The sequence below is a fragment of the Dama dama genome, chromosome 15, assembly GCF_033118175.1.
Source record: "Dama dama isolate Ldn47 chromosome 15, ASM3311817v1, whole genome shotgun sequence".
Taxonomy (NCBI): Eukaryota; Metazoa; Chordata; class Mammalia; order Artiodactyla; family Cervidae; genus Dama; species Dama dama.
The window spans coordinates 43,514,192-43,539,654 of record NC_083695.1 but is presented as its reverse complement, the minus strand read 5'-3'; the positions used below and the strand labels follow the sequence as shown (position 1 = coordinate 43,539,654).

Genomic DNA, 25,463 nt, shown 5'->3' with positions numbered 1-25,463 from the left:
CCTGTGACTTGGGGGATTGTGTGTCACACCTCAGCATGTAGGACATCTGTGTGTCCTATAGGCTTAGGTGTGACGTTAAATCCATCAGAAGACTAGATTGAAGTGAACTGGGTAATCCACACAAGACTTGTTTGAGTGAATTGGCTTTGAGAGGCTTCAAAAGGACATTTAGGGAAATCTATAGTGCCAGGAGTCTTAGTCACAATAAATTCCACATGGTTTTGATAGCAGTGAATGTAGTCTGATACTGGTTTGAATTTGCTGAGCCCAGGTCTGAACAGGGGCCCCTCTGGGGCCAGCTCACTGTCTGGGACTCTCCCCCCTTACATTCTGTGGGAGATCAAGGCTGGATGAGAACCCCTCACCGCAGGCTTGAAGGAAGAAGAGGGCTCAGCCCAGGCTCCCTCAACCCCTGTGCCCCCTGCTCCTCCAGAGCCTCATGCAACTGCCAGAGAAAGGTTGAGGGCTGGTGCACCCCCACATCTGGTCTGTACCAGACCCCACACTTTGTACACATTTTCTCCTTTGGTCCCTGCAGGCTCTGTGATGTGGGCTTAGTTAGTTGCAGGCTGAAGCTGGAAGATGGGAGATGACTTGCCCAAGGTGGCAAAGCCAGGATTTGAGCTGGTTTTAATGCTCACACTCGCTGTCCCACTACTTCCTGCCATATGCCTGAGATGGCTCTCGCTGACCTTGGCCTTCCTTGGCTCAGGCTAAGGTGAGCCCCTGGAGCTGGTTGCAGTGGAAGACTATAAACTCCAGGAGGGTGGGGACGAAAGCTGTCCTTCTGTAATCTCGGGGCCGGCACGTGTGTGGCACAGAGCAGACGCTCTAATCATATCAACAGCATGAATGATGGGCAAAGCTGGGGAACTTTGCTTGTGAGCAATGGCCTAGGAGTGTTGATCCTGCTTGGAGGCCCCAGGACTGCTAGCCTCTCTTCCCTTAGTGCAGCATGTCCATTGCAGCCCAGACCGTGATTGTCTCCCTCTTGGCAACCACTTCCTTTTTCTTCCTTGCCTTTGGGATTCCATCCACATTTGACTATTCTCCCATGGTTTTTCCTTCTCTCCTGCAGGGGCACATCACTGGCCTCACAGGCGTGATGGAGTTTCGGGAAGACAGCTCGAATCCCTACGTGCAGTTTGAAATCCTTGGCACGACCTACAGTGAGACCTTTGGTAAAGACATGCGGAAGGTAAGCCTCAGCGTGCCCATCTCCCTCTCCTCCTGCTGCCGTGTGTTGGGCCTGTGTTCCGAGCTGATGGTGACCAGCACAGAAGTCCCCTATCCAGTCTCTCTCTGCAGCTGCTGCTGTTGATGCTGCTGTTTGTGGGGCGTGGTGGGGAGGAGGCTCCAAAATGATACTAATGCTGTCTCTGAGTGCAGCAGGGACCCCTGGTGCCGATGGGTCCTACTGCTTGGGCCTGAAGGACCCACCTTGTGGTCCTGGGTGAGCCCAGAAGGGGTGATGCATTTTCCTGGAGTGGCTGAAATCATCCCAAATGCGAGAACAGGTGTGATTGTTACTGAGGCAGGAGGCAGAGGTTATGGCTAGAGAGTGTCTCCCAAGCCAAGAAGGAGGCAAAGCCAAGAAAGGAAAATGAGCCCCATGGAGGGTGAGAAGCGGGCAGTGCTGGCCCCCACTGGAGACAGAAGTGAGAGAGGTGAGCCGCAGAGCTCATGGTGGGCTTTGGCTTGTTTTGACTTGGTGCTGAGGTGAGTGGCAGGCCTGAGGACTCCTTTCGGTGATACATCATCTCATCCTTCCCCGCACAGGGGGTGCATTTTCAGGGCTGAGGTCCGGCGAGGTGGCCTTTACCCAGAGTTGGAACTTCCAAAGTTGAAGGGGAGGCCTGTGAAGTCAAGATTGTAACAAGAGTTGGGAGCAAGAGGTCAATGTGGCAAACTGGGATGAGGGGTGGGGGTGGAACAGTTATCCAACAAGGGACCTCAGATGAGGTCCTTATGAGCCAGTGTGGAGCCAGTGGTGGGGGTTCAGGGAAGGGCAGTTGCTGGCTATCCAGTGATGCTCTCCCAGAAATGGTCTGCACAGGAGGACCACTTGTTGGCTTGGTGGAGCCAGAGATGAGAGCATCCATGATGTAAAGGGGTCACAGGGCTCAGTATAATCAGGAAAGCACTAAAGCATGAGCTGATTGGCATAGACTCAGGCAGAGGCTCCTGCAGTCATACACACACACACACACACACATTTCTATACATGTGAGAGGAAGACATATCTACTAATGACAGTCTCCTGGAGATGAAGGGCGTGGTGAACTCTCAGTACATGGGATAAACCTCTGACAGAAAGTGCTCTAGCCTGGCCTCCAGCACTGACTGGGGGCATCAGAAGGGCGGGAAGGGGTTACATGATGCTGGAGTCCTGAGAATCTGGGTGAAGTCATTCTCTGCTTGTGCTCCTTGAGGACTGCATGGAAGGACACATCTTTGAAGTCATGGACAATGTAAGAGCTAGAAAGCATGATGGGAACCCTCATCAGTTAGAATGTGGGGAGGAGGACTGGCTTGCTAGGGAGAGGCTGGGATGGCTGAGTGTCTATGTGTGATGTGTGGCTGGGGGACTTTCAGCCTATTCTGTAGAAAGTAGAGTCATGAGTTGGTTAAATAATAGGAAGTTCAATAAGTGATTGTGAGGCAATGGTGACGATGACATGTGGGAGCTCAGAGGATTGTTTCTGGCATCAGAGAGGGGGTTGGTGACTGTGGTGTGAAGCCTTGGAAAGCCAGGGTGTGGCCTGCACTGTCAAAGATGACCTGCGATGTCTGTTAGGGTTGCCCCAAGCCATGAGACTTTGTGGGTGGGAGCCTGGGGATGGATGGTCAGTGTTGGTCTGTATATTCATAGATAGCCACAATAGAAAATGGCTTGTGCTGGGACTCCTACCTGGCAAGGGGAACCCAGGACCAGGGAGCCCTTTCAGTCACTCTGGTATGAAAGGAGTAACCTGCCTTGGTGACCATTCATTTTTGCCATGGTACTTGCCTTCCCCCAAGTGTCCCTCTGAGCTCCTAGATAACCAGGCCCTGCCTGCTGGCTTCTTTGCTGGCCCCCATCCCCTTTTGGAGGGGCCTCCCAGATGGTGCTAGTGGTAAAGAACCCATCTGCCTAATGCAGATGGATATGTAAGAGACGCAGATTCAGTCCCTGGGTTGGGAAGATCCCCTGGAGGAGGGCACAGTAACCTATTCCAGTATTCTTGCTTGGAGAGTCCCAAAGACGGAGGAGCCTGGTGGGCTACAATCTATGGGGCCGCTAAGAGTCAGGCACAGCGAAAGAGGCTTAGCATGCATCCTTTTCCTTTTAGATCAGCTCTAACCCAAGATCCCACCAGTGGGTGGGAATGTTAGCAGTAGGGCTCTCTCCTCGACTTAGGCAGCTGACTGGGGTCATGCTGGCCACTCCAGGTGTCTGAGAGAGGGAGAGATACTGTGTCTTCCACTTCCCATTTCAGGTGTCTGGGCCTTTCGTGTTGCCATGGCAACGCTCCGCCAATACCCTGAAGCCAATGGGAGCTGGAATCTCTCGGTATGAGGAGCTGCGGAGCAGGAGGTCTGAATGTGATTGAGTTGGAAGGGAAGCTGATTTTCAAGTGGGCTTTATTTTTAAATGTATCCTTTTGTCATTTTAAAATCTGCCCTTAATAACTGCATATCCCCGTTGTTATCTGTCTGCCTAGCAGCTTATCTCTGTTAAGGAGAAGTTATCTGGAAAGCAGGGAATGGGATTTACCATAGCAAATGTTTGTTATTTAGGCCCAGGGTGCCTTAAAGCAAGGTCTGGGAGGTTTCAGGAGGAAGCAAGGAGGAAGCATTGGGACGAGTGGCACATGTCTAGGATAGCATTTAAAGGAAAGGCTGGGCTATGGTTCCTGGTGGAAGATGGGGCTGGGAAGGACAGGGCTGGGAAATTGGGGCAACCTGAAAATAAAGTTTAGGGTGGGCAGTAGATGAGTAAGGGTAAGGGTTCAGAAGCATAGAAAGGCAGTGCAGAGATCAATAATCCTGATCTCAGAGGAGGTGCCCTCAATTGTATCTGTCTGTGGCCAGTAAGAGTGGATAGAGGACTGATCACAGGATGCGCTCATGGTGGAGAAGGGTCGGGGTTCCCTGAAAAGATATTATATATCTTAATATATGAATATATCATATATCCATCTATCTATTTATATTGAAAAACAACAACAGTAAACACACACACACACACACACAAACCAAGTAGTTTTTTTAAGATTTAAATCAAGAGGAACTGTTTAAATTAAGGAGCAAATGGATGTTTTCTTAAAGTAAATACCCTGCAGGGAACTCTCGGGAAGGGTGAGTCACCCAGACATTTTAGATTAAGTGGCATCAAGAGACTGTATCTTACTTAGCCCTTTCAGAAGATGGAAGGAGTGGGTGATCGCCTTTCACGGCAGGGTGCTGGACAAATACTAATTAAATTATCTCATCCAGGAAGTGCGTTCTTGTTGAAGGAGTGCAGTATGGCAAAATCAAAGGTCTATGTCACCCGCTCGCTGTGTAACTGCAGACAAAACATTAATTATCTTTGTGTTCTGCTTGGAGCTGTCTGGCATGGGTGATTACCAGGCAACCTCTCCAGGGCTGGCTTTGTTGGAAAGTCACATCTAGCTCCCACAGGACTTGGCTTGACATTTGTCTTGGGGGGTCGATGCTTGTTCCTAATGGAGCCTTACAAATATCTAGTTGGCTTTCTTTGTTCAGATGGAAATCGCCAAAGGAAGTTCCCCTGGGGTTGTCCATGCAAATGTCCTCAGTGCATGACGGGAGCCGGGATGGGATTGGTGAAGATTGCCTGTAGGGAAGTTTTCAAAGGTGGGGACTGGGGAAGCTGTTTAAAGCCCAGGACAAGAGGGAGCCTAGGAGGAACCACTGAACACCCACTGTGGACAAAGACACATCACACATGTGTTGTCTCCCTGACTTGGGGGCCTGTGTGACACTCCTGGCTCTGCTTCTCCTGAGCTTTGCAGCCACTTCCTTTTTTTTGAACTTTCATTTTCTCAGATGAAAGGTGCAGACAATAGGAACCTCCTGGTTGAATAGAGGGGTCAGTCCATGTAATGACCCTGATGCAGCACTTGGCCGTGAGAACTCTACATCAGCTTTGGGTGACTGGAGCTTTAGACCTTCTCTGAGTTTTCTATCCCAGATCCCACAAGAGCAGAGAGGCACAGAGAGGCCTGGCTTTCTGCCTGGAAGTACCCTGTATCACAGCTCCTCTCTACACCCGTGTACCAAAGCCTGAGGCCAGAGACAGGCCTCTGCGTGGTGAGCAGTGCCCAGCTTCCCTTCCATGTCTGGGGAGAGACATCCACTTCTTATAAAGACCAAGAGCTGAGAGGGAGCTGGGGGCTTTACCTCTGATGAGATTTTGTTTTCAGGACCGTTTTGATGTGATGAATGGAAGAAGGAAAACATGGTTGTCGTCTTCTCCAGAAGCATGGCTTGCTTGGAGTGTAACACGAGCTACCGCTTAGCAGAAACATTTTGTTCATGATGTGATTGCTGAGGATATCTGCCCTTCTCTGTCCTGAAGATTCTGTTGTGGGGGAATCATTCCGTTCCACTAACATGGGTCCCTGGTACAGTGAAAACTCTGGGAAAATTGCCAGCTGCCTGAAGGCCCTTTGAACCTCATTTCCCATGGGCACCATCCACCTAATTCACTAGCTCAGTGGAGGTTAGCCTGTCTCCTTGGGCAGGAGGGTGGGGAAGTGGGCGGAAAGCATCTGGAAAGACTGTGGGTTTGCTTTATGCATTGACATTCCAGGACAAAGGACACCCTGGTGTGATGAGAGAGAGAAAAGGGCTATTTTTTTTAAACTCCTTTCCATAGAGTAGAATTGAGTTAAAACCAAGAGACTAAGAAAGAATTTTTAGCTCAGTGGTTTTCCTGCTTCTCTCTAGTCCTAGAAAATCTGTTGCAGCAGTATCTTACTGCAACCTGAATATATTAGACAGTTGTGGAAGCGGACGTGCAGTGGTTTGGAGTTCAGCTTCACATTAATAATCTCTCTGATCCCCAGCCTCTCCATGGTGTGCTGTGCAGGTCTGCTTGAGAAACTGAGGCCCAGAGACTGGAAAAACTCGGTTAGGTGGTATCAGCAAGCAGGTGGCTGTGCTGGGGCTGGAAGGCAAATTTCCTGGGGTGGGGGTTGGAAGATATGCGGCAAAGGGCCTGGACCATCCTTTCTGGCCTTAGGATAATGTACTTATGTTACTCCCCCACTCCCCTGAGCCCACTGTCCACTTCATCCTCCTACTTCTGGCCACCTGTCCCCTCCTCCCATCCAGCACTAGGGCCTCATAGTCTCTTCCCATTGATCTAGAGGCTGCTGACATGAAGTTCCACCAATGCCCTTGGCTTAGCCTCCCTGTTCCAGCAACTATCCAGGGAGATGGGAGGGCTTCATTTTCCTTTACTAGTTTAAGACATTTTTCTGTCTTCTCTGTCAGTTTTGATTCTTCATAAAAGCTGGCTTTGGACAGGAATCAAATGCCTCTCTTGATGTCATGTCCCCGGGAGGGCCTTGTGGCTGCTGATAATTCACAAAGTAATAATTGCTCATCATGTAGTGATTGTCACACCATAGGACCCCAGCCCTCCCTGGGCTTGGAAGTACATCATTAACATTCTTACCCAGGTCTGCTGCACTGTGTAACAGTGTCCCACAGTCTCAGGGTTCAGGAGTTCTAAGCAGCGAGGCCAGGTGGAAAAGGCAGCAGCCGGCAGACAGGAGCGTTCTGGTAATGAAGTAGGAGCTGCCTCTTAGGGCCCAGGTGGCTCTGGAAGCCAGTACCAGGAGCCGTGCAGTGGGTTCAGTAACGGGGAAGGGGTGGTGGGTGGTGGTGGGGCTGGGAGGATCCAGCTTGGGAATTGTTCAGTGTCTATTAAGCTGTTCTGATAGAGACTCCAACTGTGCACAGTGAGTTACAGAAGAGAAATAAACTTCACTCTCTTCATGGATTAGCATTCTTGCAGCGTGTTTCCCAAGTAAAATGTCAACCGTTCCAAACCCTTGTGCAGAACCACCTTTGATGCAGCTGAGAACCAAAACAAGCACTGCTGCTTCTTCTGAGTAAAGGGAAATATACAATTAAATATTTCATTTTAAGTGACATCACTTCATTTTGGAGATAGCATCGATACATGCTCATTTAGGGTAGAATGTTTAGAAAATACAGATAAATGAAAAGAGGAATATAAAAGTCAGCTATAATCTCTGAACCAAGAAATACTATTAGCATTTCTGGTGCATTTTCCTTATTATTATTTTTTTCTTTTTTCCATCATCCTGTACATAGAGACAGAGATAGTAATATGTATATTTATCAAATGGTTATTTATTGCACATAAATTTTATATCCTGACTTCTTCACTTAATGCTGTCTTGAGAGTATTTTCTCACTTCTTTATTCTTTACAACGATGATTTTTAATGGAAACACATTACTCAACTTACAGGGAGCCATCATTAATTTTATCTTCCCATATGATGAATCTTTAGGCATTTTCACCATATTATTGTAGAATAGTGTTGTGACAAATATCCAAAATACATGTACTTTTATTACAGCTATATTTCTTTAATTTTTTTTAGTAAGTAGAAGTTGAGCGAAGGATAATAATTTTAGGTTCTTGATGTTCTTGATACATATTTTAAAATTGATTATAGAAAGATTTAATAATTTACACAAGCATCAGTAATATATGGAAATCTCTGTTATATCCTATACTCAAAAATTGAATGATATATTAAAACATGCTTGCTAATTTGGTAACATTATGAAAAAATAATGTTACTAAATTTGCATTTTAAGAGATTGTACATTTAAAATGTAATCATTGGTCATATACATTTCATATTTTATAAATTATACCTCAGGTCCTTTGCTTTTTTAATATCAAAATGAAAATTTTCTTGTTAAGTCATATATCCTTTCTTTCATATGAGAATTGACAATTATTTATGTCAAATATTTTGTTCCCATATATTGTTTGCTTTTGAATTAAGAAAATGTTTTCACATAGGGACATTTAAAAATGTATGTGCTTTTATTTTTTAAGAAAGCCATACCCAGTTTGCAAAGTAGATACTATTAACCCATACTCTCTCCTAGTATTTTTATGGTTCAATTTTATTTCAATGGAGTCTGCCACATGGGATTGATTTGGGATAAATTATGATGTTATGATCTATCTCACATTTTTTAGTACTGGCTCCTTCTATCACTTACTCAGTAGTCCTTTCTTTCCCCACAGACTAGGACATCATATTTATCCTATGCTTTACTAAATTTTACATGTTTCCTCAGTGGTTTTTAAAAAAAAAATTCTTAGACTCTTTTCTCTCTCTTTTTTTTCCTCTGCCTAAATGTAATTCATCTTTGTATATTATTAGAATGTACCTGTCTGAAAGTGACAATGCTCACCTTGAGTGGATTAAACAATAAGGAAGACATTATCTCACCTGAAAAGAGGACTGGAGCTCCACGGTTGGCCACTTCAGACATTCAATGCTGAGATCAAAGGCTCTGGTCTTTTTCATCTTTCTTCTTGGCTGTCCACAGGGCGGAGTCTGAGCTTCCCTCGTAGTCTTAGGATGGCTGTGGCAATTTCAGCTGCCGTGCCCAGAAAGACAGCTACACAGGGAAGAAGAGGGTATTCTCTTCTGTGTGTCTCCATTTTATAAATGAGAAGAGCTTTCCCAGCAGTTGGCCTTGGCTTCCTAATTTTTATAGTGGTTCTTTTGCTTTTTTGTTACTGCGCTTGAAGTTTTCCACCTAGATGCGAATGTGACCTTGACCAGTAATTTCTCTCTCAGTTGCTTGTATTTAACCTGGATTAGGATGTACTCCCTTCATGACATAGATAAGAAGTTGCTCATTCTTTTGCCCTTATGTGGACAGAGCTCTTGAAAGTTGGAAAAAAATTAAAATGATCTGAGCTGGGTGTTGATGTTGGAGCTATTGCTTTGATATCTTGAAACATTTCTTTTCTGCTTTCTGTATTTCCTTAAGTCATTTTTAGTAACCTGCTTTATAGAAAATCTTATAAAACACTGGCATTTTCAAATGTTTCATTAAAGCTTGATATAGTATTTGCAAATAATTTAAAAATATCTACCTGTTGAAATATATTTCTTTTCATTGATACTGTTGTGTTTTTGTGCTGCTTCTTTTATTTTTTAATTAGACTAGACAGAATTTGTTTACTGATTGCTTCAAAGAACTAGTCCTAATTTGTTTAATCAATTTTGTTGCATTTTATGTTACTCTAATTAGTTTGTTTGTTTTTCCTTCTTGTCTCCCTCCTGCCTACTATTCATTTTTGTTGTTAATTTTTAAACTTATTATGTGAGGTGTTAGATAATTTATTTATATTCTTTCCAGTTTGGGAATGCTGTCTGTTTTATTTGAATATAGTTTTGACTGAATCCTAGTGGTTTTTCTACTGTAAACTGAAGTGTAACACATACAGAAAGACGCCTAAATCACGAGTAAATCACAGTGAATTTTTAGAACACATCCATGCAGTCAACACCTACAACAAGAAACAGAACATCACCAGTGCCCCCAGAGGGCTCCCTCGTGTCCCCTTCTGGCCATTACACTCATCAGTGGAAACACTACTGACACCCACACACTTACTGACCTCTTTTATAGCTGCCTTCTTTTGCTCACCATCACATTGTGAGATTTACTATTATTGTTGTACATCGTTTTAGTTCATTCATTCTATTGTGTTTTTAGAAATGTAGGTTTTATTATTATTTATGTATGGCGATGCCAACAGGTCAGGAGATGCCTGCCATTGAAAAGATAGTTTATTATAATTCCCAAGAGGAGAGGGCACACCATACCATTCAGGGCCACATGGGGAAGCATTAGGCTGAGTCAGGAGGCAGAAGGAGGAGGGAACCTGTGAACATGAGCCTTTGTTGTGGTTTGTGTAGGAAGGGATCAGCAAAGCAAGGTAAAGAGGCTTAGGATTGGCTAGCTTGAATAATTGCAGCAGGCTCCAGGGTGTGGGGCTTACTCCTAGTTGCAAGGGGGTAGTAGCTGGGAGTGTAAGAGGTCCACAGAGGAGGTGATTGGGAGATGTGGACTCTGGATTGGTTAATTTGCATATAAAAGCACAAGTACAGGACAGTCATTTACTGTTATAGAAATTGGCTTGCCCTGGAAGGGACTGTCTTTCCAGGGGTAGCAGGGGCCCAGCTCTCAAAGCACCAGAAATATAGAAAATAAAAGATATGATTAATACATATTGACATATCATATTCCTTTCATGAATATTTCACACTTTGTTTATTCTATTATTGAGTACACTTGAGTTGTTTCCAGATTTTGTCTATTTTCAATAACCCTGCTATGGGCTTCCCAGGTGACGCTAATGCAGGAGATATGAGAGATGAAGATTCAATTCTTGGTTTGGTAAGATCCCCTGGAGAAGGAAATGGCAGTCCAGTCCAGTATTCTTGACTGGATAATTCCATGGACAGAGGAGTCTGGCGGGCTATTGTCCATGGGGTTGTAAGTAGTTGGACATGACTGAAGTGACTTAGAATGCAATGATTCTGCTATAAACACTCTTAGATACATCTTTTGGGGGAACATATTTCTGTCTTTTTGTTGTGTATATACCTCAGAGTGGAATTACTAGGTCAACAGATATGTGTATGATTAATAAATACTGCTAAACTTTTCTAAAGTGCTGGTACCAGTTTATACTCCTATCAGTGGTTCCTAAGAGTTCCAGTCACTGCTTCACTAACCCTCAGTGAACTAATATGGATTGTCACTCTGTTACATGTTAGCCATTCTTGGGGAGTGGGTAATGGTTTCTCAGTGTAGTAATTTTATTTCCATAATTATTAATAACATGGATCACCTTTTCATATGCTTACTGATCATTTGGATATCTCCATTGTGAGGTGTCTGTTTAAGTCTTTCATGCATTTTTTTGACTTGGTATTCAGCCTTTTCTCAGTGATTTGTAGGAGAACCAAATATGTGTCATTTATAAATATATGCATTGGAGTTCTCTCCTACTCTATGGCTTGCCTTTTTGATGCTCTTAATGATGTCCCTTGATGAACAGAAATTTTTAATTTTAATGTAGCTTAGTTTACCCAATTTAGCTTTTTTTCTACTTGGTTATTACATGTGATGTGTTATTGAAGAAATATATATCTACGAATATGAAGATATTATCCTATATTTTATTCTAAATGTATTCTTGTTCCACAGTTCATATTCACACCTGCATTACATCTGGAATTGATCTTTGCTTGTGGTGTGAGTTTGGAGGCAAGGTGTATAAAAAACAAGTGAACAAACTAAACAGCCTATTAACCCAATATCATTTATTTAAAAAAAGTAAACTGTTTTGTTACTGGTTTGCCATACCGCCTTTCTCCTAAGTCTGGCCACTGTATATTGTAGCTCTGTTTTTGGACCTTCTTTTCCATTCCATTTAGCTATTTATCTCTATATGCACCAATATTACACCATTGTAGTGATCATAGTTTTATAATAGCTCTTGAATTCTGGTAGTGTAAGTTCTCTAGCTCTTTTTTTTTTTCAAGATAGATTTGGCTGTTTTGGGCCCTTTTCACTTTTTTAAATAAATTTAGCATTTCAATTGCAATTGCGTGGAACCTAGATCAACTTAGGGAGAATTAACATCTTACCAATATTGACTAATCTAACTCATGGACATAGTATCCCCTGAATTTATTTAGGTCTCGAATTTCTCTCAACACAGTTTTGTAGCTGTCACTGAGTGACCTTTGTTTGATTTTTGCCCTCAGATATTGACATTTACAATAATCTTATATATGGTATATAAGTGTAAGTAAGTAAGTGTTAGTCACTCAATTGTGCCCAACTCTTTGCAACCCCATGGACTGCCGCCCACCAGGCTCCTCTCTGTCCATGAGATTTTCCAGGCAAGGATACTGGAGTGGGTTTCTATTTCCTTCTCCAGGGGATCTTGCCAATCCAGGGATCTAACCCAGGTCTCCTGCACTGCATCCAGATTCTTTACCAACTGAGCTACAAAGGAAATATACTTAGATTTATTTTTCTACTTGTTGTTGTGCATATATAGAAATATAGTTGATTTGTATATGAAACTTGTCTCTAGTGAACTCTAGTCATTGATTTATTCGAATAGTTTACCTGAAGATTCTTTAAGATTTTTCTACAAACACAATCACATCATCTATGAAAAATGATAGTCTTTTTTTCTTCTTAAATTTTTATGTATTTTGTTCCTTTTTCTTTTACTTGTTGCACTACTTAGGGTCATTAATTCAAGTGGAATAGATGTAATGATAGTGGGTATACTTATCTGGTTCTTAATCTCAGAGGATAACTTTTTATAATGCACCATTTTATATTTTGTTTACCACATATTTTTGTGTTCATTTTTCAAGTTGAGAAAATCCCCTTGAATTCTAGCTTCCTAACAGCTTTGTGAAAGGGGGTATTAGTCAAAAGCATTGTTACATTTAGTAAAAGTCTCTTTTACATCTATTGAGATAATTATATTTTTACTTTTTCCTGTTAATGCAGTAAATTCCATTGATTTATTTTTTCCTTTTAATGGTAGCTTGTTAATTCCCTTTTTTACATCAGTACTAGACCTTCATGTTTGAATATTTTTATTTTATAATATGCTCCAGTATTTGGAAAGATTGATACCTCTTAATTTCTCCTTTTCATAATATTCTTTTTCTAAGTTAAATTTTTCTTTTGGGATTAATATAGATTCACATCCAGTTGTAATAAATAATGCAGAGAGATCCTGAGATCAAATATACCTTTTATGTTTCTTTCAATAGTAGACATTGACATAGTACATGAATCTAATTTACTTTCAGATTTCCTCAGTTCGCATATGTGTGTGTGTGTTTGCTCTGAGTATTACAGTATACATATGTGACATCAGTCTACTGGTCAACATTTTACCACTTTGAGTGACATATGGAAATCTTGCTTTCATTTGAGTTTCTTTATTTTCTTCACTTTTAAATGTAATTGTCTTGAGTGTCAGATAGTATTATATTTTCTGTTTCAATCATCAAATATGACATATAAAAACTTATGTGGAGGTCAGTCTATTGTATTTACTCATATTTTTGCTCTTTCTGTTGTTCTTATTTCTGATGCTTCATTTAGATCTATTTTACAATTTTTTTTTCCTTTGCTGAGATTTTCTAATTTTTCACTCATTTTAAGAGATTTTGTAATTTCTTGTTGAAGCATTTTTATAATGAAATTTAAAATCTTCATCAGATAATTCTAACATCTGATTATCTTGGTCTTAGCATCAGTTGATTGTCTTCCTTTAAATCTGAGTTGTGATTTTCCTGGTCCTTGATTATGATAAGTACTTTTTTTATTACATCATGGTAATTATCTTAGGGGACTGTGTTCTATTTAAGTCTTTTATTTTAGTAGGGATTTACCCTGTTTAGTTTAAGCATACATGTCTGGCCTATTTTTGTCTGCTGTGCTTACAGTGACTACTTAATTTTAAGCTGTGTGTGTGTGTGATCACTCATGTCTGACTCTTTGTGACCCCATGGACTATAGCCCGCCAGGCTCCTCTGTCCAAGGAGTTCTCCAGGCAAGAATACTGGAGTGTGGGTTGCCATTTCCTATTCCATCTTCCTGACCCAGGGATCAAACCCACATTTCTTGCATCTCCTGCATTGGCAGGCAGATTCTTTACCACTGCTCTGCCTGGGAGTGGGGGCTACTGTGAGCTGCTGATTTGATCTGCTTGGTTTCCCTGGTGCCATTGCATTCCTCTTGCTCCCTCTTCATGCTTCCTGGGGAAGGTGAAGGGGTTTCTCCAGCATGGACCCCACCTGGTACTTCTTTCTGAGGAAAAGAATCTCTGGCCTGTGAAGATGAGGAGCACTTCCCAGGCTGGGCACCTGAGGCCAGACCACGCTTCTGGGGAATGGAGAGCACTTCCCTGGTGCAGCCCAGGCTGTGGCAGAATACGCCTGCTAAGGCCACCCGTGGCTCTTAGTGATGGAGGGCATTCTCAGGCCTCTGGGGAAAAAGAGGTTTCATGGACTGAACACTTGCTGTGGTGGAATCTCCCTTGTTGGTCCTGCCTACCTGCCGCAGTGTCTCTTTGTAAGGGAACAGAGTGGCACCCACAGTGACAAAAGGAATGCCTCGGCTATATGAGTATATAGCCTGCTATAGGCTAGTGTTTCCCTGTGCTGCCCAGCTGCCTGGTAAATTTTGGTGGGCCAGGAGAGGCTCAGGCTGGTATGGAAGCGGGGTAGTTTCCAGACTGGGTCCTTTGTTGCCAGGTGGGTTCTTGATGGGTCTCCCTTACCAATGCTCCTGGGCTGGCTGGGTGAAGAATGAGCCTAGGTGGACCACCTTCTGTTGCTGGGTCGTCGTTCCCAGTTCTAGGCTTCACTTTCTTTTCTTGGTTGAGGACCATAGGGCGTTATGTCACTGTTGTTCCTCCAGTTCTTTAGCTAGTTTCCCCCTTTAAGACTTATCTTTTGGTGGTCTATGTCATTATTTTCAGGAAGTATAGTTGTACCAGGGCTGCCCAGGTGGCACCAGTAGTAATGAACCTGCCTACCAATGTAGGAGACCTAAGGGACACATGTTTGATCCTTGGATTAGGAAGATTCCCTGGAGGAGGGCATGGGAACCCACTCCAGTGTTCTTGCCTGGAGAATCCCATGGAGCCTGGTGGGTTATGGTCCTTAGGGTTGCAAAGGGTCACTTAAGTCGTGACCCTTAAGTGACTTAAGTGACTTAGCACTCATGCCTAGTTGTACTTAGCGAGGAGCAGGGAGAACAGAGTCGACACTATCTCATTTAAAAGCTTTCACATTCATTGATTTTTGAAAGTTAAGCAATTTTTCATTGTTCAAATAAGCCCCGCTAGGTCATAATTCCTTATCCTTGTTATGTGTCATCACATTCAATTTACTAATATTTTGTGATAATTTCTTTATGTTCTTTATGTTGTAATTATCCTATGTGGTAATGTCCTTATTAGGTTTCAGTATCAAGATTTTTGAGGGCTGAGGTTCTTAAAATGAGATAGAAAGTTTTCCCTTGTTTTTATTTCTGAAACAGTTTATAGTATGGGTGTAACTTCATTCTTAAATATTTGGGAGATTCCACTAGTGAAGCAAACTAATGTTGATCATATGTATACATGCAATAGTATGAGTATTTAGGTTCTGTGTTATTTCTTGAGTCAGTTTTGATAAGTTGTGATTTTTAAGGACTATCTCCACTTACATTGTGGGAGATATGTTTAAGGGTCTGACTTATGTTATCTTTCGGAGAAGACAATGGCACCCCACTCCAGTACTCTTGCCTGGAAAATCCCATAGACGGAGGAGCCTGGTAGGCTGCAGTCCATGGGGTCGCTAAGAGTTGGACACTACTGAGTGACTTCACTTTCGCTTTTCACTTTCATGCATTGGAGAAGGAAATGGCAGCCTGCTCCAGTGTTCTTGCCTGGAGAATCCCAGGGGCAGAGAAGCCTGGTGGGCTGCCGTCTCTGGGGTCGCTAAGAGTCGGACACGATTGAGCAACTTCACTTTCACTTTCTATGTTATCTTTCTTTGATGAGTCTTTCCTTCACTCTTTTTCATTTTTTTGGCTTTTATTGGAACTTAGTTGCTTTACAATGTTGTGTTAGTTTCTGCTGTAAAGCAAAGTGAATCAGGTACACATATACATATATCCCTTCTTTGTCACCACAGAGCCTGGAGTAGAGCTCTCTGTCCTGCAATTAGATTCTCATTAGTTGTTTATTTTATAGTAGTGTAAGAATAGCTGCTTCTCTCACTCTTAAAATAGAATTCTTACACTGAGGATACAGCTTTTTGGGGTCTCAACTGAAAGTGATTGATATTCATCAAGATATTTATTGTTAGCTGAGCTTAAAGTGTAGCATAAATCCAGCATTCTGCGATGCTGAAATACCTTCTTATTTCTCCATGCTCCTAGCAAGTCCATCACATCCTTGTAGATTCTGTGCAAGCTGGATACATATCCTAGGAGTCATCCAAGAACATGCATGCAATTCTTACATAGATATTTTGTCCTTTTTCAGTGTAGCTGTTCCTCTCTCTTAACATGCTTCACAAATTTATCTCACCTTGTTACCACAAACTATTTCCTCCACCTACTGAGACTGCTAATCCGTGATTTTGTTTGATATCCATGTAAAATGGATTGAAAAATGTCTTCAGGCAAGACGATCTAGTGTGACTGTTGGGTTCCTCTCATGTTTTTTTCATGATCTCAAATGTAGTCTTGTACTGGTTGATAGAGAAAGGCCTGAAAACAGTTATTTTATACATTTTAATAGATTGTTTAGTTATTTTATCATGGGAAGTTCCACTGTGTGGATCACAACAAACTGTGGAAAATTCTTAAAGAGACGGGAATACCAGATCACCATACCTACCTCCTGAGAAACCTGTTTGCAGGTCAAGAAGTAACAGTTAGAACCGAACATGGAATAGTGGACTGGTTCCCAATTGGGAAAGGAGTACATCGAGGATGTATATTGTCACCCTGCTTATTTAACTTACATGCAGAATGCCCCACTGGATGAAGTGCAAGTTGGGATCAAGGTTGCCAGGAGAAATATCAATAACCTCAGATATGCAGATGGCACCACTTTTCTGGCAGAAAGCAAAGAGGAACTAAAGAGCCTCTTGATGAAGGTGAAAGAAGACAGTGAAAAAGCTGGCTTAAAACTCAGCATTCAAAAAATGAAGATCATGGCATCTGGTCCCATCACTTCATGGCATATAGATGGGGAAACAATGGAAACAGTGGCAGACTTTATTTTCTTGGGCTCCAAAATCACTGCAGATGGTGACTGCAGCCATGAAATTAAAAGACACTTTCTCCTTGCAAGAAAAGCTATGACAAACCTAGACAGCATATTAAAAAGCAGGGACATTACTTGCTGACAAAGGTCTCTCTAGTCAGAACTATGGTTTTTCCAACAGTCATGTATGGATGGGAGAGTTGGACCATAAAGAAGACTGAGCACCAAAGAACTGATGCTTTCAAACTGTGGTCTTGAGGAAGACTCTTGAGAGTGCCTTGGACTGCAAGGAGATCAAACCAGTCAATCCTAAAGAAAATCAACCCTGAATATTCATTTGAAGGACTGATTCTGAAGCTGAAGCTCCGATACTTTGGTCACCTGATGTGAAGAACTGACTCACTGGAAAAGACCCTGATGCTGGGAAAGGTTGAGGGCAGGAGAAGAGGATGACAGAGGATGAGATGGTTGGATAGCATTACCGACTCAATGAACATGAGTTTGAGCAAATTCTGGGAGATGGCGAAGGACAGTGAAGCCTGGTGTGCTGAAGTCCATGGGGTCGAAAAGAGTTGAACACAACTGAGCAATTGAACAACAACAATCACATATTTGTTTATGTCCCATTGTCTTCCTGTTTGAAGCAGTTTAGTTTATTTATTTTTATTTTATTTATTTATTTATTTATTTATTTTTTAAAGCAGTTTAGTTTAAATAGTTTTGAACTTTTAAATAAGGGTAGCATGTTGTAAATATTCTCCTGAGACTAAAATTTAAATTTAACTTTATGTTAATAAACTTTGTTCTGTGTACCTAATGTTAAACGAGTTAATGTGTCATGTTAAATTTGTTTAGGTAATCACCAATCTATTTAAGGGATAGAATGTTTCCATGACCCCCCAGATTCTCTCATGTTCCTTGGAGTTCAGTTCCCCCCTCTATTGTACACAAGTGATGATCTGATATCTTTCACTATAGATTTTGTCTGTGTTCAGTTGCTCAGTCATGTCCAATTCTTTGTGGCCCCATGGACTGTAGCCCACCAAACTGCTCTGTTCATGAAATTTTCTAGACAAGAATACTAGAATGGGGTGTCATTTCTTACTCCAGGGGATCTTCCTGACCCAAGGATTGAACCCTCATCTCTTGCATCTCCTGAATTGGCAGGTATATTTTTTGTCACTAGAGCTACCTGGGAAGCCCAGGTGTTATCTTTTCTGGAAAATATAAGTAAAATATATATAGTCATTTTTTACAATACTTTTTTTTCCCCACTTAGCCTAATGTTTTAAGGTGTTTTTTTTTTTGTATATGAGTAGTTTCTGTTTATTGATGAATTGTATTCCATTATATGAATACAATTTTATGGACATTTATATTCTTGGATCATGAATAAAGCTACTAAGTGCATTCATATACAATTCCTTATGTGGACTTATGCTTTCATTTCTCTTGAGTCAATATCTAGGGACATTGCTAGTGTGTGTCTAGCTTTACAAGAAATTGACAAATTGTTGTCCAAATTGGCTGTACCCTTTTGCAATACCACCAGCATAGTATGAAAGTTCTAGTTGCTCAACATTCTTGCTAACTAACATTGGTATGTCTATTACAGTTTTGTCATTCTAGTGGTTGCAAAGTGATATCTCTTTGTGTTTTCAAATTTCTCTTCTATAATGACTAATAAGTGATATTGAGCACCATTTTATATGCTTATTTGAAGTTTTCATTATGTTCTTTTCTGAAATATCTATTCAAATATTTTTTCCATTTAAAACATTGGATTGCTTTTTCTCCTTTTATTGAGTTGCATGATTTTTAAAAAATATTTTAGATATCAATTAGTTGTTGAATATATGTATTATTAACATTTTCTCCCAGCTCATGGTTTGCCTTTTTATTTCCTTAATGCTGTCTTTAAAGGTTTTAAGCATTTAAATAGTTTTAACCAATAGTTTAATGTTTAGTGGGATCTAATTTACCAATTTTATTTTATGGCCAATGTCTTTTGTTTCTTATGTATTGTTGTTGTTCAGTCACTCAGATGTGTCCGACTCTTTGAGACCCCATGGACTGCAGCACACCAGGCTTCCCTGTCCTTCGCCATTTCCTAGAGTTTGCTCAAACTCGTGTCCATTGAGTTGGTGATGCCATTCAACCATCTCATCGTCTTTAACCCCCCTTCTTTCTGCCCTCAATCTTTTCCAGCATCAGAGTGTTTTCCAATGAGTTGTCTGTTTGCATCAGGTGGCCAAAGTATTGGAGCTTCAGCTTCAGCACCAGTCCTGCCAATGAATATTCAGGGTTGATTTTCTTCAGGAGTGATGGGTTTGATTGATCTCCTTGCTCTCCAAAGGACTTTCAAGAGTCTTCTTCAGCACCACAGTTCAAAAGCATCATTTCTTCAGTGCTCAGCCTTCTTTATGGTCCAACTTTCACATCCATACATGACTGTTGGAAAAACCGTTATCTTTGACTATATGGACCTTTGTTGGCAAAGTGATGTCTCTGCTTTTTAATATGCTGTCTAGGTTTGTCATAGCTTTCCTTCCAAGGAGTAAGGGTCTTTTAATTTCATGGCTGCAGTCACCATCTGCAGTGATTTTGGAGCCCAAGAAAATAAAATCTGTCAACTGTTTCCACTTTTCCCCCTTTCCCTTTGCCATGAAGTGATGGGACCAGATGCCATGATCTTTGTTTTTTGACTGTTGAATTTTAGGACAGTTTTTTTTTTCACTCTCCTCTTTCACTCTTATGAAGAGGCTCTTTAGATCCTCTCCACTTTCTGCCATTAGAGTGGTATCATCTGTATATTTGAGATTGTTGATATTCCTCCTGGCAATCTTAGTTCTAGCTTTCTTAGATGTATGTTTTTAATTTTGAGTTATTTTTTAGTGCTTGTGCTAGGGTGTATCATATATATCTTTAATTTATTATCATCTACCTTCAAATAATATTATACCTGTTCACATATAGTGAAAGAACTTCACAATAGTATACTTTCAATTTCCACTATCCTACCTATACTTAGTTATTATTGTCATTACTTTCATTTTTACATATGTTTTTTAATATATTTATTTTTTTGAAGTATTGTTGAGTTACAGTGTTTCAGGTTCACAGCAATGTGATTCAGTTATACAAATACACATATATTATTTTTGAAATTATTTTCTATCACAGGTATTGACAAGGTATTGACTATAGTTCCCTATGCTATACATAGGGAACTATACATTTGTTGCTTATTGTATATCTATTTTTTAATTAGAAATCTAGTATTCTACTATTCATACCAAGTCAAACAAGTGGAATCAAAATGTCAAATTTTTTTTTAGTTAGATAAAAATTCATAAGTTTTCTAAAATATATATATTATACATATATATATATATATATGTATATGAAAGGTTTTCTACTACACTTGATAAAGGTTTGAGAAAGAACAAAGAACATCAAAGGAAAAAAGAGATGGAGAAATTGGAGAACATAAACTAAATGAAATGGGAGCACTGAATATAAAATAGGAAAAGTGAAACAAACTAGATAAAAATAAAAGATCATCATACAGTCCAGTTGTTTTTGAACACGCTGCTGCTACTGCGAAGTCACTTAAGTCGTGTCCTACTCTGTGCGACCCCATAGACGGCACTGCTCATTATATCAGAGAAGGCACTGGCACCCCACTCCAGTACTCTTGCCTGGAAAATCCCGTGGACAGAGGAGCCTAGTAGGCTACAGTCCATGGGGTTGCTAAGAGTGGACACGGCTGAGCAACCTCACTTTCACTTTTCACTTTCATGCGTTGGAGAAGGAGATGGCAACCCACTCTAGTGTTCTTGCCTGGAGAATCCCAGGGATGGGGGAGCCTGGTGGGCTGCCGTCTTTGGGGTCACGCAGAGTTGGACACGACTGAAGCGACTTAGCAGCAGCAGCAGCTCATTATGTACTTATCTTGAGCTCTGGAGAAAATAAGCAATATCTGAGTCTTTGTATTTTTTAAAAAATTTCAAGATAATTCTGATATGCATCCAAATTTTAAAATGTGATTACAGGTTTTTCTATTAGATTCTAATTTTGGTGATATAGAGTCCTATTATTTTTCTGTTGACCTATCATGATACAATGGTATTGAGTAACAGTTATAGAATCACAACAGTAAAAGATGTTCATCAGTTTTCACAATCAATAGCCAGACCTTCCCCCAGAAAAAGATAATTACAATCACAAGCATTAATGGGAACATGACTAACTTAACAATATAAAATAATTGCATACAATTTGGGGAGATCAAGCAGAGTGATATGGTAAGTAGTGCATACATTCTCATGTTTTCATCCACCCAGCCAGTCTATGTCTTTTGGGTGGTGCATTTAATCCATTTACATTTAAGGTAATGATATGCATGCTATCCTATTACTGTTTTCTGAATTGTTTGGGGTTTATTTTCTGTAGGTCTTTTCCTTCTCTTGTGTTTCCTGTCTAGAGAGGTTCCTTTGGCATTTGTTGTAAAGCTGGTTAGGTGGTGCTGAATTCTCTTAACTTTTGCTTGTCTGGAAAGCTTTTGATTTCTCCATCAAATCTGAAGGAGAGTCTTGCTGGGTAGAGTATTCTTGTCTGTAGGTTCTTCCCTTTCATCACTTTAAATATATCATGCCATTCCCTTCTGGCTTGTAGAGTTTCTATTGAGAAATCAGCTGATAGTCTGATGGGAGTTCCCCTGTATGTTATTTGTCGTGTTTCCCTTGTTGCTTTTAATATTTTATCTGTGCCTTTAAGTAATTTTTGTCAGTTTGATTGCTATGTGTTTCGGTGTGTTCCTCCTTGGGTTTATCCTTCCTGGGACTCTATGTGCTTCCTATTTCCTTTCCCATGTTTGGGAAGTTTTCAGCTATTATCCCTTCAAATATTTTCTCAGGTCTTTCCTCTCTCTCTTCTCCTTGGGACCCCTATAATGCAAGTGTTGGTGCATTTAATATTGTCCCAGAGTTCTCTTAGGCTGACTTCATTTCTTTTCATTCTTTTTCTATATTCTGTTCTGTGCCAGTGATTTCCACCATTCTGTCCTCCCAGTCATTTATCCATTCTTCTGCTACTGATCCCTTCTAGTGTATTATTCATCTCTTTTTGTTTGTTCTTTAGTTCATCTAGGTCTTTGGTAAACATTTCTTGTATCTTCTCAACCTTTGCCTCCATTCTTTTCCCAAGATCCTGGATCTTCTTTGCTGTCATTATTCTGAATTCTTTTTCTGGAAGGTTGCCTATCTCCATTTTATTTAGTTGTTTTTCTGGGATTTTACCTTGTCCCTTCATCTGGCTTCCCTTGTGGCTCAGCTGGTAAAGAATCTGCCTGCAATGCTGGAGACCTGTTGGGAAGATCCCCTGAAGAAGTGAAAGGCTACCTAGTCCAGTATTCTGGCCTGGAGAATTCCATGGACTGTATAGTCCAAGGGGTCGCAAAGAGTTGGACACAACTGAGCAACTTTCACTTTATCTGGGACATAACTTTCTGCTTTTTCATCATGATTAACTTTCTGTAATATAGTTTTTGTTTTAGCAGTTACAAGATTTTGCTTCTTCTTGCTTCTTCTGTCTGCCCTCTGATGGATGCGGCTAAGAGGCTTGTGTAAGCTTCCTGATGGGAGGGACTGGCATAGGAAAAACTGGGTGGGCAGGGCCTTACTTAGTAAAGCTTTAATCCAATTATCCTTCCCTGGTGGCGCAGACAGTAAAGTGTCTGCCTACAATGCGGGAGACCAGGGTTCAATCCCTGGGTCAGGAAGATCTCCTAGAGAAGGAAATGGCAACCCACTCCAGTCTTCTTGCCTGGAAAATCCCATGGATGGAAGAGCCTCGTTAGGCTACAGTCCAGGGTGTCGCAAAGAGTCGGACAAGCTGAGTGACTTCACTTTCACTTTCACTTTCAATCCAATTATCTGCTGATGGGTGGGTTTGCACTCCCTTCATGGTAGTTGTTTGGCCTGAGGAGACCCAGCCCTGAGGTCTGTGGGCTCTGTGGTAGGTTTAATGGTGAATGCCGAGAGGGTTTATGCTGAGGGGGACCTTCCAGTGCCTCTGTCCCAGTGGTGACTCCCTGCTAACCCACACCTCCACTGGAGGCCCTCCAACACTAGCAGGTAGTTTTGGTTCAGTCTCCTGTGGGGTCTCCTCTCCTCTGGGTCTTTTTGCATGCAAAATTTTGTTTGTGTCCTCCAAAACTGCAGTCTCTGTTTCCCTCAGTCCTCTGAAAGGCCTATAATCAAATCTTGCTGGCCCTCAAGGCCAGATTGCCTGGGGATTCCCAGTCCCTTTGTCATATCACCAGACTGAGAAGCATGGTGTGGGATTCAGAACCTTCACAATAATGTGAGAACTTCTTTGGTAATATTGTCCTCCAGTCTGTTGATCACCCACCCACCGGGTATGGGATTTGATTTTATCGTGATTGTGCCCCTTCTACCATCTCTCTGCAGCTTCTTCTTTGTTTTTGGACATGGGGTATCTTTTTTTGGTGGTTTCCAGCATCCTCCTGTCAATCGTTGTTGCAATTTTGGTGCTCTCACAGGAGGAGATGAGTGCACATCCTTTTACTCCACTATCTTGAACCTGATCCCTTTACTTGTGTTTTAAAAACACAGTTTATGGCTAGTAATTGTGTTTTACACATTCAGATATATTTTGAAAACGACAAACATTTAAAATCTATTCTATATCTACAATTTTCTCCATGCTAATAAAGATCTGTTAGTTCCACATTTCCATGTGATAATTCTTTCCAGTAGCCTGAAAACGTCCTTTAACATTTTCCATTGGGTATTTTGTATGTGTGTGTCTGTAAATGTGCTTTACTGTACTTTATTTTTTGAGAGATTTTATTTGGATTTTATTTGAGGGATTTTAATTTCATTTTTTAAGAGTTATTGATAACCAACCATTTATCTTCTATTTATTGAACAGTACTTTTCCTAATGATTTATGATGCTTCCTCATCTCCACAGCAAATTTCTATAGATACGTGTGGATCTGTTTCTGGGTTCTCTATCCTAACATGTTGGTCAACTGACTGATCCCAGTACCAATACTGAACTGTTATAATTTCTGTGGCTTAATTAATAAATGTATAAAATATACTATCTTTTAAGTTTGGTCCTGTCTCCCAATTCTTCTTCAGAAATGCCTTAGCTGTTCTTAGTTCTTTAGTCTTCCAAGTTTGAGGGGAAATACTGCTAGTATTTTGCTCAGCATTTCTTTGCTCATATAGATGAATTTGGGAAAATTGGTATCTTTACCCTATTATGTGTGTCTTTTCTTGTTCATGAGTTAACTGTTCACTTTTTAAAGTTCTTTAATGACTTTCGGTAATTTCTATAATTTTCTCAGTATAGATCTTTCACATATTTTGTTAGATTTATCTGCTATGTTGTTATTTTAAATGTTGTTCTTTAAAGATGTTTTTCCTAATTATTTGGTACACAGACATACAATTGACTTTATATTAAATAGATTTTTCACTCACTTACTTTGCTAAATTCATCCTATAGCTAAAGATTCTTCTCAAGATCATCTTTGTTTTATATACACATAAATCTAATCTGAAACAGTGATTCTTTTTCTCTTTAAAATCTTTAGATCTCTCCACCCCCCCCCCCCCACTTTTTCTTATTGTATACACTCGAACCTCTGGTATCATGTTGAATAGATTTAATATTGGTGATCATCCTTTATCTTTCTGATTTTAAAGTAATTGCTTTACTATTTCCCCATTTAGGATTATGTTTATTAAGTGCACTTTGTAGATACCTTTTATCAGATTAAAAAACTTTCCTCCTATTCTATTATATCATGATTTTCATCATGAATAGATATTGAGTATAATGAAAAGCTTTTTCTGCCACTGTGAGGTGAAGATGGATTTTCTCTATTAATGTATTTAATTTAGTTTAAATGCTGTTGTAATAGTTGTTCAGAGTTTGTTTTAAATATTTTTGCCTGAACATTTTGCATCTCTATTTATAAATGAAATGGTTCAGTAAAATTTCATGCTTTGTGTATTTTTTTGTTTGTTTTGTTTCTTTGGGCATCAGAATTAGAGTGGGTCATGAGTTAGGGTCTTCTTCTTTTTCTTCTTATAATTTCTAAAAAGACCCATTCTTTATAAATTTACTGGAAATTGCATGTGAAGCTGTCAAGAACTTATCTGTGCACAAAATTTAACTACTATTTTATTTTTTATTTTTAAATTGAAAAATTATTTTATATTGGAGCATAGTTGATTAACAATGTGTTAGTTTCAGGGGCACAGCAAAGTGATTCAGTTATACATATACATATGTCTATTCTTTTTCAAATTCTTCTCCATTTAGGTTATTAGAGAATATTGAGCAGAGTTCCCTGTGCTATACAGTAGGTCCTTGTTAGTTTTCTATTTTAAATATAGTAGTGTGTACAGATTTATGGTAACCAAAGTGGGGAAAAGTGTGGCAGGGATAGATTGGGAGTTTGGGATTCATAAATGTACAAACTACTGTTCTAAAATTTATTTAAAAGCTATAGGAATTTTTATA

General features: G+C 40.5%; 1 protein-coding gene across 1 annotated transcript in view; it reads left to right on the top strand.

Annotated features, from left to right (window-relative positions):
• The window catches only part of GRID1 (glutamate ionotropic receptor delta type subunit 1), a 658,662-nt gene that overhangs the window by 448,558 nt on the left and 184,641 nt on the right, over positions 1-25,463 (top strand). Inside the window, exon 8 of the mRNA XM_061163043.1 lies at positions 1,079-1,198. Within this exon, the coding sequence (XP_061019026.1) occupies positions 1,079-1,198 (120 nt within the window). The remainder of the gene's footprint in view (positions 1-1,078; positions 1,199-25,463) is intronic.